Source organism: Anser anser (genome assembly GCF_964211835.1).
Source record: "Anser anser genome assembly, chromosome: 2".
NCBI classification, from domain to species: Eukaryota; Metazoa; Chordata; class Aves; order Anseriformes; family Anatidae; genus Anser; species Anser anser.
The window spans coordinates 74,379,357-74,394,148 of NC_139721.1; the positions used below are offsets into that span (position 1 = coordinate 74,379,357).

General features: G+C 44.5%; 1 protein-coding gene across 1 annotated transcript in view; it reads left to right on the forward strand.

Moving 5' to 3' along the window:
- The window catches only part of UBE2QL1 (ubiquitin conjugating enzyme E2 QL1), a 17,381-nt gene continuing 2,589 nt past the window's right edge, over positions 1-14,792 (forward strand). The window contains exon 1 of the mRNA XM_083822370.1: positions 1-1,287. Coding sequence (XP_083678496.1) covers positions 445-1,287 — 843 coding nt within the window. The 5' untranslated portion in view covers positions 1-444. The remainder of the gene's footprint in view (positions 1,288-14,792) is intronic.

Consider the following 14,792-nt stretch of genomic DNA (forward strand, 5'->3'; position numbering starts at 1 on the left):
GTGGGGGCGAGCCGGGAGGTGCCGGGGGAGCCATCGGCGGCACCGGGAGAGCGCGCCCTGCGCCGGGGGGCTCTCCGTGGCATTTCTCTATTTCATACATATCTTTAATTTTTATTTTTTTTATTATTTTTTTTTTCTCCCGTTTTGCCGTGGTGATGCCCCCGGCGTAGCGACGGGAGGGCGGTGTTGGAGCGGCGGCCGCACGCCCCCCCCCCCCCCCCCCCCCCCCAGCGGCAGCGCCGGCGCCTCGCTGCCCGCCGCCCCTGCAGCACCGGGGGCTCGCCGTGCTCCCCCCCCCCCTTCCTCCTCCTCCTCCTCCCCGCGGCCACCGGCAGCCCGGCGGGGGCTCCTCGAGGATAAAGAGCCTCCTCCCTCGGCGAGAAAAAAAAAAAGAAAAAAAATAAAATATTAAGAGGGAGGAGGGAGAAGGGAGCCGCGCACAACATGGCCACTCTGCTGCGGAAAATCGGTCTGATTCGGCTGCACAGCCGCGACACGGAGGACCCCAAGCACCACCACCACCACCACCACCACCACCGCGGCAGCAGCGGGCAGCAGGGCTCCTCGCTGCGGGGCCGGGGCGGCCAGAAGAACAGCAGCAACAAGCCCCAGCCGCAGGGCCCCCCCCCCGCCGGCGGCAGCAGCAGCAGCAGCAGCGAGAGCAGCCCCGGGGGCCGCAAGGACAAGAAGGCGGGCGGCAGGGAGAAGCCCCGCGAGGCGGCCAGGGAGCCCCCGGCCGGCAAGGAGGCGGCCCAGCAGCAGCAGCAGCAGCACGGGGGCGGCCGGCACGGCTCCGGCTCGGGCTCGGGCTCCGGCTCCGGCTCCTCCGGCTCCGGGGCCGGCTCCGGGCCGGTGGCGCCGCCGTCGGGGCCCGGCCCGCTGGCACCCGCGGGCCGGCAGCAGCACTGCACGCAGGTGCGGAGCCGCCGGCTGATGAAGGAGCTGCAGGACATCGCCCGGCTGAGCGACCGCTTCATCTCGGTGGAGCTGGTGGACGAGAGCCTCTTCGACTGGAACGTGAAGCTGCACCAGGTGGACAAGGACTCGGTGCTGTGGCAGGACATGAAGGAGACCAACACGGAGTACATCCTGCTCAACCTCACCTTCCCCGACAACTTCCCCTTCTCGCCGCCCTTCATGAGGGTGCTGAGCCCGCGCCTGGAGAACGGCTACGTCCTCGACGGCGGAGCCATCTGCATGGAGCTGCTCACCCCCCGCGGCTGGTCCAGCGCCTACACGGTGGAGGCCGTCATGAGGCAGTTCGCGGCCAGCCTGGTCAAGGGGCAGGTAGGGGGGGTCGCGGCTCCCACCGCGCGCGTGGGGCGCGGGCGTCTGCGCAGCCCTAAGGATGGCGACCCCAAAGGGTGGTGGGTCCAACCTCGGCCGGGACCAGGCGAGGGGCTCCCCTCGAGGCACTGGTGTTGCTGGTGGGCAGGAAGGGGAGCATCTTTCGCTCCCGGGGCCCTTCTCAGCACAGCAGAGGTGCAGGGCGGCGTGGAGGGGTGAGGAGCAGAGGCAGGCGTCATGCCCTCCTGCCTGCCTCCTGCTCCTCAGCTTAGCCTGGTGGCATGTGGCACTGAGACAAGGCACAGGGTCCCGAAGCAATAGGGGCTCAGGACTGGAGTCCTCCACCTCCTGCCCTTCTCCAGCTGGTTGGCCATACTTGCTGGCCTCCGTACTTGATGGCCTTCATGCTTCGTGGCCTCCATCCTTGCTGGCCTCCTCGGTGAAGTCCGGCCGCTGGCGCAGGGCGCGATGCCGGAGCTGCTGCCCCCAGGTCTTTGTCCACTGCTGTCCTCTGCAGGGGCCCCCGGAGGTCACACCTGGTGCGGCTGTGGCGGAGTTGTGCCAGCCTAAACTGCCCCTGCCCAGAAGGACCACCTAATTCAGGGTGCCTCTGCAGCGACAGCAGCTGGACGGATCCAGCCAGCTCTCCTCTCCCCTCTGGAGGAGGTTCCTGGTTCCCCCGGCAGAGGATCTCGCCTCCTTCCCAGCTGAATCAACATGTTTTATTTGTATTTTCTTTCTCTCCTGCAGAATATCCTTAGAAGTATTTCATAAAGACGTTTTTAATAAGTAGGTAAATATTGCTGGCGAAACTCATAACCCGTCTTTCTTCGTGGTCATTGTAGTGGGCAGTGTACACATGGCTGTGGCGGGGTGGTTTTTTTGCTGCTCGCTTCATGAATGCCCTTGAGCCCAGTGGGCATGAACAGCTCCTCATCTGTCACTGAATGATGCTGAGTAACTTCTTAAATTCCTATCTCGGCGAGGACGGGGGAAGGAGTAAATAATAACATGTTATTCATTTGTTTGGAAAGGTTACTCCTGTTTGCTTCTGTGGAACTGCTTGCACGAACAGGAGTAAAGACTCAGTTTACCTTAACACAGAAAATTTGTTTATGTAATGGCCTCATCTGTAAGTGTTTTCATTCTCCCTTGTTTCATTCGGGCCTACCGCCTTTTTTTTTTTTTTTTTTTTTAAAAATCAGGTAGTATTTTTCTCTGCGTTTCATTTGAAGAGGAATAGGTCAAGTTCCCTAGGTCACCTTGGGATATAAAAAACACCTACCAGAAAACAAAAAAAGAGCCTTAATTTACATTAAGCCAGAGGTATTCTGAAGTTCTGTAGCTACTCTTAGCATGTCATGCAATGTGGTAACCCATCTTACTATAGTGATTATATTTGTCATTATTTTAAAAAAGGATTTAGAAGGACAATACTAAATTCTGTCTGTTTCTTTTAACAATGCAGCACGTTTCTGCAGTATTCAATGTTGTTAAAGGGTTAGGTTAAGGTTTACTGAGATCATAAAACGATTCAGTAAAGAAAACCACTAAATTATTAGATAAGTAACTAATATTTAGCTTTTTAACCTGTATTTTTTGCCTAATCCCCTTAAGAGTTTTTTCCACAAAGTAATAGTAGTTTCTGATAACACAGGATGTTTATGGGTGCACCATTAGTAGGCACATTTAATATACAAGAGTTTCAATAACATTCTTCCAGAAGTTTAAGGTGTTAATTATAAAAAAGAAAATGCATGTGGGATAAAATAAAAGTCTAAAACAAATTGCTGCTAGTGACTTACTAGCTAAGTAGCTATAATGTGCACTTCAAAGTCTGCGTGTGTGCATTCTAAACTGAAACATTAATAGGTAATATTAACAATAAATTTAATTTCTTGTTACAGATGTGTAATCTGTGATGGGCTGCCACTCTGTAATCGTAGCCAGGCTCTGTGTAATGGGAGCCACATTTCTGTAATCACACTCTGGTTATGTAATCTCGATTCAATTGCATAATACGGCTCAAAATAACAGCAGGCACTCCCGGATCCCCATTTCATTTTGTATTTTAAAGGTAATATGCTCTGGACTGTAATATTTTTTTAAAAATGAAAGTACAGCTGCAAAAATGTCAGAAGTAGGGGTACTGCATTTCCCTGAGCTGCAGAGCTGGTTTTGGATAACTTCTGTCATGCTGTGGGTAGCCTCGCTGGCTGCAGTGGCTGTTCCTGAACAAATGGCAGTGGCTTAAATTGGGGTAGTTGTTTAATTTCTGAATTAAAAATTAATGTCAACTGATGGAGGGTGCAGCCCAGCTCACGCTACAGTTCAGGGAAACCGTCCTCAGAGGCGGCTCTGCAGCGTGGGTCCTACCGGGAGCATGGGGGAATGGGGACCTTCAAGAGAAATGTCACCCAGTCATAGGGCGGTGATTTAGCATGAAATCATCGTAAATACTTGAGCCTGTGACACATCCGAGAGTGCGTGTCTGTAATACAAACGCAGATGTGAGTAGGCAGGACTGAACTTTCCAGCAGCTTACATTTATCCTTTTGACAGTTTGAATGATAAAACTAAGGTGGTTGATTTCATTCACTGTTTCTTATCAGTGCTGTTTTCCATTGCTAACTACTGAGTTGCTGATCTGTGCTGGGTTTTAGTTCCTTGGAGAAAACTGCAGCACTTCTTGGTATATTATTTTGTTGACCTATGTAGCCTTTTTTCTTTTTTTTTTTTTGACAAAGTGATTGAAAAGCTAACGAGGCTTACGCTGAAAGTACACTTTTGGGGCAATCAAGACTCTTGGCAAATTCAGGTTTTTCAATAGATTTCACAGACCTTTTAGCAGAGCTACAGAAAAATGGAGCGAATTCATTTTGATCTTTCTGAAGTGAAACATCTGATTCAGGATCGTAGGGAGACTTAAGTGCGCAACAAAGAAGTTGATAGGTGGCACTTCCCTACTACTTCTCTGCATCGTGCTTGAAGCGTTAGGTCCCGATTCCCGTACCTGAGCAGGAATTTTGACTCAGGCATGTCTCCCAGGGGCTGGATTTTAAAGTAGGATAGGTGTTTCTCCAGGTTCCCCAAGCAGGAGCCATATACCTTAGGTGGCCTTGCTTGGGAAGTGTCCTACATCATGGGATACAGAGGTACTCCCATTGGCCCAGTAAATATTTTCTGTTCCTATCCATGCCCTTGTTTCCTATCAGAAACTTTGTGTTGCATTTTTAGATGGCTTTTTTCTGAAAAAAAAAATAGTTTAGATGAAAGAGAGACAATTTCTGTTTGAATGAAACAATTCAGCAACCCCAAACTATGCTTTTTTTTTTCTTTTTTCTTCTTTTTTTTCAGTTTTCAAGGGAGAAAAAAATGTTAATTAACAAACAAGTTAGGGTTTGTTTGGTTGGTTGCTTCAGCTATTCAGCTGAAAAAGTCAATTATTCACACAGCCCTAGTCGGTATCTTGAGGGGAATTCTCAGTACATCAAAGGCCTAAGATTGTTTATCTGTCTGGAATCCAGAATCTTATTTTACAAACTCAGTGTTGCCCTTATCTCAACTTCAGCCTTGGTTTTGAGGGGATGACGTTGTGCCGCTCGCTGGCTTCCACCGTCATGGCCAGAAGCTCGGCCCGTTTCCACCCGCGGCGAGGTGGCCATCGGCTGCTGCTGAGCTGGGATTTCACCCAACGAAATGCTCACCTGAGGCAATACTGAGGAAATAATTTGAATGTCAGCTGCCTGCTGTCCTGGGGGCAGCTGTTCAGCACCACCCGTGTCTACTTGCTCACATGGGCTATGGGATCTGCCTGCTCTGCGCAATGCCCCTGCAGCGGCGTGCTTTAAAGCTGCTTTTTACCAGTTTGGTATTTAAGAGGGGGGCTTAAAAAAGCATCGGTTTCCTGATAACAGTACCATTGCCATGATCACACTGACAACATCAATGGCTGGGTGAAGGCAGCGGGAGCAGCACCAGTCATATGAGAGCGGTGAAGAAGTGGGAGGTGGGTTGTGATGCACGTGGCTGAGGCCTGCATCAGGCTCTGAGGGAACAGCCCCGGGTTTGGAGACAGATGATATGGTCCCAAATGAAACACAGACTTTGCTCGGAAGTGGAAGAGGATTTTCAGTCCTTTAATACACTAAACCAAACACTCACACTTTATATTTGGAAGAAAAAGATACTGCAGCGTGGGTGATTTTAGCAGGCAGTTGGAAAAATGAGATGAATCCACATTGTTTCTCTCTAGAGAGGGACAATTGGACATTGGTTTAGTAGAAGCTTAAAAGAGCACACATCTAAGTATGCTGTCGAAATAGTATATCATGAATTGCTCACTTTTTTTTGAGAACGAGTAACACAGATCTATATGATGCCTTGAGGACTTCGAGCCTAGGCTAGCAACTGATCAGTAGCAGCCTTGTCCTCCTTTTTATGAGTTCCTCGCTCTCTCTGTGGAGGCTGAGGACAGAAATACCAGACAGCGGTAGCTGTCAGGTGACTGACGACTCTGCAGATTATCTCATGGAAAAAGTTCTTTGTGTTGAGGAAAATATGTCCTCATCCTTCCTGTGAATAGAAAAAGCATACAGGTTTTGTCAGGACGTACTGAAGTAGGAATGGGGAACCCCTAGTCATGAGTACTCTTGCTGGTGTGGGATTCTATATATATAATGATTTAAATTAAAGTCAAAACATACTTTGTGTTTAAGATTTAATTCCTATAGCAAAATTTTGTGAAATCAAATAAAAGTTATTTATTTGTGCATAGTGCTTTCATCACTTGCATTGTAATGTTAGAAGTACCTCAGTGTAAGCCTCTCAGTTTGCTTCAAGAGAGATGTGCTTTGTACGAACATTAGGCTGATCTGCATTTCCATTTTAAAAATGCTAGTATCGCAGCTGACTTCTAGCAGATTGAAACAGGAGAAATGGGCTTATTTTATGAAAAAGAAATGCAGAACATAGCTGTTAAGCATAGACTAAATTAGTCCCTCTTCATCCTTTCAAACAAAAGTATGAGTGAGCAGATAGCAGATGGGACCTTGCATGGTGTCCGGGAGGTCAGCAGGCTTCAGGTCTTTCAAATATGTATAGCAGAAATTAACTGCAAATCCATGAGCTTTCCTACTCCAGATACTCAGTTTGAGGACTGTAGCCATGAATAAATCAGCTAATCTCAAATGCTGCAGAAAGATATAGAGAACTCAATGGCCTCTAAATTGTTTAGGGCCATAAGGCCCCCATATTAGGGCCTTAAAAAATAAATCTGGCTTGCTTTTAGCTTTCGATTTATTGCCTAAGCAAACGATGCCAGTTATTATCAAGGGAAGAAATGTTGCTTTAGGTCCATGACTAAAAACACCTTGACTCATATACAAAGATTACAGAGGAGACAAAGAACATTTTGTGGGGTTTGTTCCCCATGAAAAGGTATAAATGTTGGGCTTAAGAGGTAACAAAGAATATTGTTTAGTACAGAGAAAAATCAAATATATTGGCCTTCTAAGATTTCACTTTTATTGCAATTGAGAAATCTAGATTTTCAAGCTGAAGTCTAAGCGGGAACATACATATTTGCCATGTTGAGGTGCTGGGAATGATGAATGGGCTGGAAAAAACATTGTTCGTGTGTACTCTGATATATTGCAATTCTGACTATAGACTCTATTATTATGCAAATATATTCTACTGAGAGGAATGAAGACACAGGGATTCCGACTCGTTGAAGTAGGAGGTTGCTTTAATTCTTTTAAAAAGCAGAAGGAATATAATCTCCATTTTACCCCTTGAAAGTGTAGAAAGGCAAAATTTTAGAGCTTTCAAAATACATTCAGCTATCATCCTTAATGTTAACATAGTCAACAAATAAGTAAAATCACTGAATTGAAACAAACCACTTATCTTAAAACGTCCTTTTATGGCAAGTGGGACTAATTCTTCCTTGCAATACTTGGCTGATCTCCTAAATCAGAACTTAAAAGAATTGCCGCTTTGGATCCTAACAAAATTGAATTTGCTCAAAAGAGTAAAATTCTTCCTTAAGCTGTAGAAGGCCTCATTTATTCAGTGAAAGTGTTCAAATAGAGTGAACTGTAGCATTTGTGCATTTTGTCAAATCTTTGTGTAAGAATCATGTTTTTTCAAATGCAGAAAGCCTAGTCCCTGAGGGGTGACATGGTGTTCTCATGGAGGATTAACCAAAGCAACCTACTTTCTGTTGTGAGGAAGATTTACTCTTCATTATACAGGCTAGGCTTGAAAATATGCAGATTTCCTAGCATCTACAGAGTGCCCAGCGATTTCCATGCATGACCGGAGACTTCCAGATCAAAGATCTGTAACTCTACAACAGTTCCGGTCCTCATACAGAGGGAGTCTTATTGTCAGGCGAGATCCAAGGCATGTCCCCTGGGTGGGCATCTGTTGCCACAAAGTGGGACGTTGGTTAAGTGACTTAATAGTAGCAGCATTTCTTTTTTCCCGTCTCAGCTGCTTTGGGCTGATGAGAGACTGAATATCTCTTTCCTTGACATATTCAGTCCTTCACATTCAGTTTCCAGTTTACAAATTACCTTCTGCAATTGTCAAGAAAGGTAAAACTGACATTAGGCACCGGGGGGGAAGTGAGGATGGAAGGATTGCCAGGTGCAATTACTCTGCAGTTAAACAGGGAGAACTTCAGAGGCTGTGGTGATTATGCTGTCTGAACGGCTCAAAATACATGTTAAATTTAACGTGCGCGGGCTCCAGTCGTCTGACTTGTAAATTGAATGCCAGGTTTCTGTTGAGTACCGTCGTACTATTGAGAAGTGTGAGGCCCGGGGCTACCCTGACACCTGGTTCAGCCATATGCTACAGACTCATTTCTAGAGGGTGCTGAACGCTCCTCGTGGCAGTCTTTAACTCTGGCCGAAAATGGTGGTAACTGAATAGGTTCGTGGAGTTACAGGACAAGCTGCATGGGACGGTGCATGAAAGCATGAGTTAGGGAGAAAGGTGCGTGTTTTGATGAACATAAATTTGCATTGTATATTGGTGTTCACAAAACAGGTAAGCGGGCACCATACTTAAGATACGCAAGCGGTTCCTGTTCTGAAATAGGGCCAAGGTGCCAATCTAGTTTGCCCCATTCCAGTTAAAAGCCAAGCTGAGGAGCAGTGCATCAGGCATGCTTGTATTCAGCTGTGTCTGACGGATGCGTGTCACATGCTTCCTCCTGCACACGCAGTCAGCCCTTGGAAAATGTTTTTTTTTATCTACTATATGATTTTGTGTGTGTTGTTAAAATTGAGGATCCTCATTGATTTCACTCTCTTCTGCACGGGCTCTTCGGAAGCCCCAGGGCTTCTGCAGTGACTCCTTGGTAGAGTTACAAATCAGTAACAATCCCAAATCTGTATGCAAAGACGAGTGAAAATAAACCTGAGGAAGGAAGAGTAAGCCTGCATTATGAAATGGCCTGGAGCTCAGATGTTTCTCATAGTTAGGTTTTATGAGCTGTAGAACGACTAGATGTTTCTACTGTTTCTAGGTTTGTGTTATAAATGGTAACAAGATGACAGTTGCAGTAAGAAATGTAGAGCTTATTTCTTGAATGTGTGCCCATTAAAAAAAATGAAAACATCACAAGAAGAAATTGATGTTAATTAATTTTGTCAAATTTTCTGTACATTTCTATAAATGTCAAAGTTTCTATTATTTTGACAATATTAAGTATTTCTATAAAATATACTCAGGATTGAAGTGTTTTATAGTTATGTGGGGGAAAAAGAAAGCTAATAATTTCAATTTCTAATTAGAGCACTTAAGCAGAGGAGTGGTAATCCAAACCTAGCATCCAGGTTTTGCCGCTGACTTTGGGTGCAGCCATGGGCAAGTCATATATCTTCTCTGTAGTCTTCTTTCCCGCTTGTGAAGTACAGATAATCTTTTTTTCAAAGGTGATATGAGGATACATGCTCAAAGCACTTAGAAATGGGAGCTCAATGACTAAGATGTCCATGTGCATCAGTACGAAACATATCACAGTCAAGAGATGGACACGTTTGCATAAATAGCAGAAGAAAAAGCACACCAGTTTGTGGCACTAAGCCTGCCGAACTTGGTTGTATATCAGTTAAATGTTCCCAGAGGTAGTCAGATTTTTGCTTTTTTTTTTTTTTTAATTTTATTTAATTTTAATTTCATTTTTTGTTGTGGTGAAACTTTGGGAAATGTGGAGATAGACATTGCTGTCTGGGTTGTGGTTCCCTTGTCTGTAGCACCTGTCATAAAGGATGCTTTGCTTTGCTTTGCCTTGCTAGGTTTTGAGTTGCTTTGCTTTGCAGCCGTGGCAGCGTTCAACTTGGGTAACTTCAGTTTCATGAGGTGGAGGACCCATGAGCTAATGCAAAGAGGGGCTGTCACGGATCCAGCTCTGTCACTTGGACCAGACACTCAGTCAGTAACTGTGCTGGTACCTGATAGCACAGGGAGATACTCTGAGAGCTCAGCAGAAAACTAACATAGAAATGACCCTTCTCCATCTAGTCTAGCAGGTACCATGTGATGGTAGGGCTTCCTCTTAATGCAAGCCCACCATTAGCCTGATTTTACTCACGTTGTGATTTCGGGGCTGGAGGCATGTTCCACAAACGTGGCTGGCTGTCAAGGTTTTCTTGTTCTTTTGCTAAAGCAGTTTGTCCCATCCTTAAGATGCACAAACAAAGTTTTTTAACCCTCAGCTGTACTGAAGCCGTGCTGCTGACTGTGTTGGCTTCAGGGAAAGACGAGGAGGGCACAGTGCTCCGTAGCAGGCCAACAGGGATTAGGGCTGTAGGTGTTCTCACATTGATTAAAAGCTACTTGCACCAGACAAGTGAGTGTTAATAATTACTCAGCTGGAACACAGTTTTTTTTTCCTTGTCAAAGAACAGTCACATTCCCAAAAGGAGCAGTTTATAGGATGCTTTAAAGCTGGAACTTGCTGAGTTTCCACTTCTTTGTACGGATTATTCATAAAAAGGAGATTAAAAAAGACAAGGAGATACTGCTTCAGAAATTACACATTTGAGGGAAAACGTCACGTTTTTAATTCACTTAACGCTGCTACATTAACAATATTTATCTGCATCATTTTCAGTACTGCTTTTTTTTAGTTATAGGTAATACTTACCTACCGTGCAGTATAAATGGTATGCAGTTTCTGAGACACAATTAACTGTGCCTCATCAGTATATGAAGAAAAAAAAATTAAACCCCATATATACATATATATAAACCCATATAAGTGTGTATATTACACTCTTAACAGCGATGTTATGGCACATCGTAGTCATGGCACTGAGAATGTGACAGTAGCTCACTATACCATTTTTTTTGCTTTCAAATGCTTCTTTAAAGCCAGTGGAAGTGTTTTCCTCCGAGAACTTGATTAAATATTCTAGAATAGGACTGATTGAGACCTGAGCATTGTATTCTTCTGTTACTTATCTGAAAAGATTTGACTGTGTTTGCACAATACGTGGCTTTGCACAGTTGAGGCCCAAGGCCATTAGTCACGGGCACATCAGTGGAACACGTTACCTGCCAGAGCCTCACGCAGTGCTCCAGCTCTCCGAAAAATCTGTGGTTTCACACTGTCTGTGGACAACAACGAGACAACAGACCTGGGACCTATCGTTCCTGTCCTTGGAGGGATCACCACAGATGCACTGTGAGGCACAGCGACTTCCTACAGCCTTTTGAGTTCTTGTCTAAACCTTTGCTCATTTTCTGTCTCTTAACATTTACCTAGAACTAGGTCATTACAGCCAGCTTCCTTCTAGGCTTGGAAAGCTGTGGCATGGCACAGCCCTTCAAGTGATAAAGGGAGAAAATGAAATTTTGCCCATGCACCCTTGTGCTGACTTGAGCACACAGACCACGTTTAGCCCCATGCGCAGAAGGCAGGTATGGTTTCACCTTCGAAGACCAGTCATGAGTTATTTGCGTATCCAGGATTAATGAGGGGAATGCAGGGCTGAGGTGTTTGTGATAAGACTGGTGCTAACAGTATGAAGGCCTGTCTGCTTCTGAGTCCATTAGGCGTGTACTGTTTGTGATGAATAAACTTCTTGTTAACCGGGCCAGAAAAAAAAAAAAAAGCCTGGATATGCCTGAAAGGTTTGCTGTGGCACCTCAGGGATGTGTAGTGCAGGGGTTAGGCCGTTTTCAGAATAACCTCAGTTATGTTAGGGCTGAGGGCTGCATACGATGAATCTCTGAAAATCGGGGGCCCAGTAACACAGGGACCTGCATCAGGGCAGGATGGAGTGAAACCTCCATCCTTGAAGGATTCAGGAGCTGGCTGCGCAGTGCCACAGCTGCACTGACCTGTTTTGGCAGTCCAGCTCCAAGTAACTGGTTGGACCTGGAGACCTCCAGAGGTCCCTTCCAGCCACCAGTTCTGTCATAGTATGATCCCGTGAAGGGCCGGTCACCAGCCTGCAGTCCTGTCCTTTCAGGTAGCGCCGAAAGTGATACGAGGTGGAAGAACACTTGGCTCTGTGCACTATGCCTGGGCTGTTGGGTTTTGGTGTAGGAGCTACCATAACTGGTTTGATGAGAGAGATAAATCCCTTCATCGCTGCCAAGGGAATCCCTTGAACCCCTCCCGAGTCTGGATTTAACAGAAGAAATGCAAGGACTGTTTTTCATGGCACAAAGATCACATGTGGGCAGATACATGCTTGAGTCAGATTCCAAGGCTAAAGAGCTTCAGGCTTCACTTTCGGCATCTCTGCACAGGACTTGAATCTGTCTGCAGACCACTTTGTGGCATGATATTGTCAGATAAGGAAAGATGCAGCACATTCCTGATAACGGTGCTGAGGTATTCAATGTTGAGTTTAATATTGCTGGGGATGTACGCGCGTCAGTGTCACGCCGTGTTCTCGAGGAGAGGACGTGCTGAGGAGCTGACGGTTGTGGAAAATGCGGAGGCTACCACGGCATCACTGAGAAGTAGAAAAGCTCCAAGATTTGCCCAGGGTGGTCTGTAAATCTGATTGCCGAGCCATATGTGAGGCCTACCTCAGGTCTTTTGCTGAATATGGAGGGAGGGAGCACGGCCAGGGCCCTATAAGGCAGCCTAGAGCACCTGGCAGTTACCAGCTTATAGACTGGATCCTTACCAGCTGTTTAGTCACAAAATTCGTGAGTTTGGGCAAAGTGCAGACGGGTGACATTCAAAACTAGGCACCGTAGGAGCAGAAGTTATAAGAAGGCTCAGTGCAGCACGTCCTCCCGCATTTCAGCATGGCTGTGTAAACCAGTTGGATGCTGTGTCATTACTTCCACCTTTCATATGTTTCTAGCTTGTTAAAATTATATCTTGGTAAGCACATAAAGTTACAGCAGATGGCAAAATCTGAAATGTTCTCTTCAATTCTTTATTTTAATTAGGTTTTCAGTTATCCCTTTATGAAAAGCTCCCTATGAATGTCTGAAAGCATTGCAAGCATTTAAATAAGCTCCTGGTGCGACTACTCAGAGCTAAAGTCAAAATTAATATCTTTATGAAAGGATTTCTTGGGTTTTCTCTGTTGTTTCAAATCTTTTGTGGAATGTGCTCGTCTTGTTCAGATACTGGTTTGATGTCTTTTCTTGATTTGGTGCTGGGCACATCAAAACATTGTCGTGCAGATGTTCTGTGTGTCTTGCCACAACAGTAGTGACATGAATGGTTTGGAAATTAGTCAAAATGCAGTTGTGTGCAATTGACCTATCTCCAGTACTGTATTTGCATACTGTATTTACCATATTTTTCATATTTACAATATACAACAGCTCGTAGTCTCCTGACCAGAGTTAAAATGACTATACGTTTTAGTAGCAGTCTGAAAACAAACTCTAGTCATGGCTGGTAACAGTGCCCATTAAAATGGTTGTTTGACACTATTTTATAACTATGCACAAAATGCCATTTTTAGTTAAACTCGGGAAGAGTTTTGTGTGAATGGCAAAAAGCTATAATTCATTAGCACAGTTGATACCACTGTAGCGTTGACTTGAAATCATCCGAATTATTTTGACTGAAATTTCACCCTTCCTTCTTTTCACCTCAGATTTATTTGATGCACCAGAAACGGAGACTTTCAATCCACGAGGTTAAATTTTATCCAAATTATAAACACCTGGCAGGGTATTGGTTAATAAGAGACAGTGCTAGCAATGCCACTTATAGTTTCTGTATAAATATATAGAAATAAGTAGACTGCATCTAGTAGAATTAGGTGGTCTTTGATGGCACAGTTTACATACAACCTGCATACAGTACCTGTTACATTGCTAATAAGTATGAGAATAAATTCATGGAGCAATGCTCGTTTCATCTGCTGTAACTCCAGTAACATTTTAGGTGGTACGATATTCACTGTGTTATTCTAAGACCAAAGAATTCTCACTTTCCTTGTTTCAAAGCAGCAAGCAGTTGACACTGCATATGAGTGGTAGCTGTTCTGAATGCAAGGATCTTGTATCTAGGTACAGATAAGTACTAATATTTTGATAAAACTGAGGAAGATGTAGATCATCCTGTGCTAGGTGTTATGCAGACAATTCAGAAAGGTATAAAAGCCAAAAAGTCTTGTATGTAAGACAAGAGATGGCAAATGGACCTAGTCCATAAATTAAGTAGTAGAGCAGGTTTATATTTATATTTACATTCAAAAGTATTTCATTGGTGAGATTTTGAGGATGTAATTTCCTGTGCTGATTTCATCTTCTGTTGCGCTTTGCTTTATCTTTTCCTATATTTCTCTAAGTATGCTTCCAAGAGAAGCATGGACTAGGAAGAAAATAGAAAACATGCTTTGTAATAACAAGAATACTATTGCAGGATATAGAATTTAATTATTCAATGGGGATGCGGTGTGTGTGCAGCACCCAACAGGAACAGCAATTTTCCAGGTATGAGCAGCATTAGAAGTAGCACTCATGAGATTTTGAAAATGTTACCTAGTTTTATTTAATTATTCCTTTTGTCAAACACTTCTTTTCAGGGTTAAATGAGTACCCTTCAGACCATCCTTATTTGTGAAATACTAATTGCCGGGTTAGTGTGGGGATAGTGAAGTTAAGTTGTCTTACTGTTCAGTCTAGTACAAGAATATTTAAAGAGAAATTATGCTGAAAATATGCTCACAGTTTATAAGTGGGGAATAGGAAGAAAAGGGAGAAAAAGCGTCAAAAGGTAAAATATCTATTTTTGAGAAAACCAAGGGCGGCTCGAATAAATGGAGCGTGGAATTAAAGGCCACTCTTAATCTTAAGTTCTCTGAAAGAGAAGTCAAACCACACAGAAAAGGGACTTTTTAAAATAGGAATAAAAAACAGCTTTTTTATGTCCTATGTCTAGTTTTGTTACAATAATAGTGGTGCTGAACACAAAAGCATATCTGTGCAATATTGTGACAGCTTTCTACAGTGAGATGATTTGTCCACACTGCAGGGAAATCTTACTCATTTTACTGTGT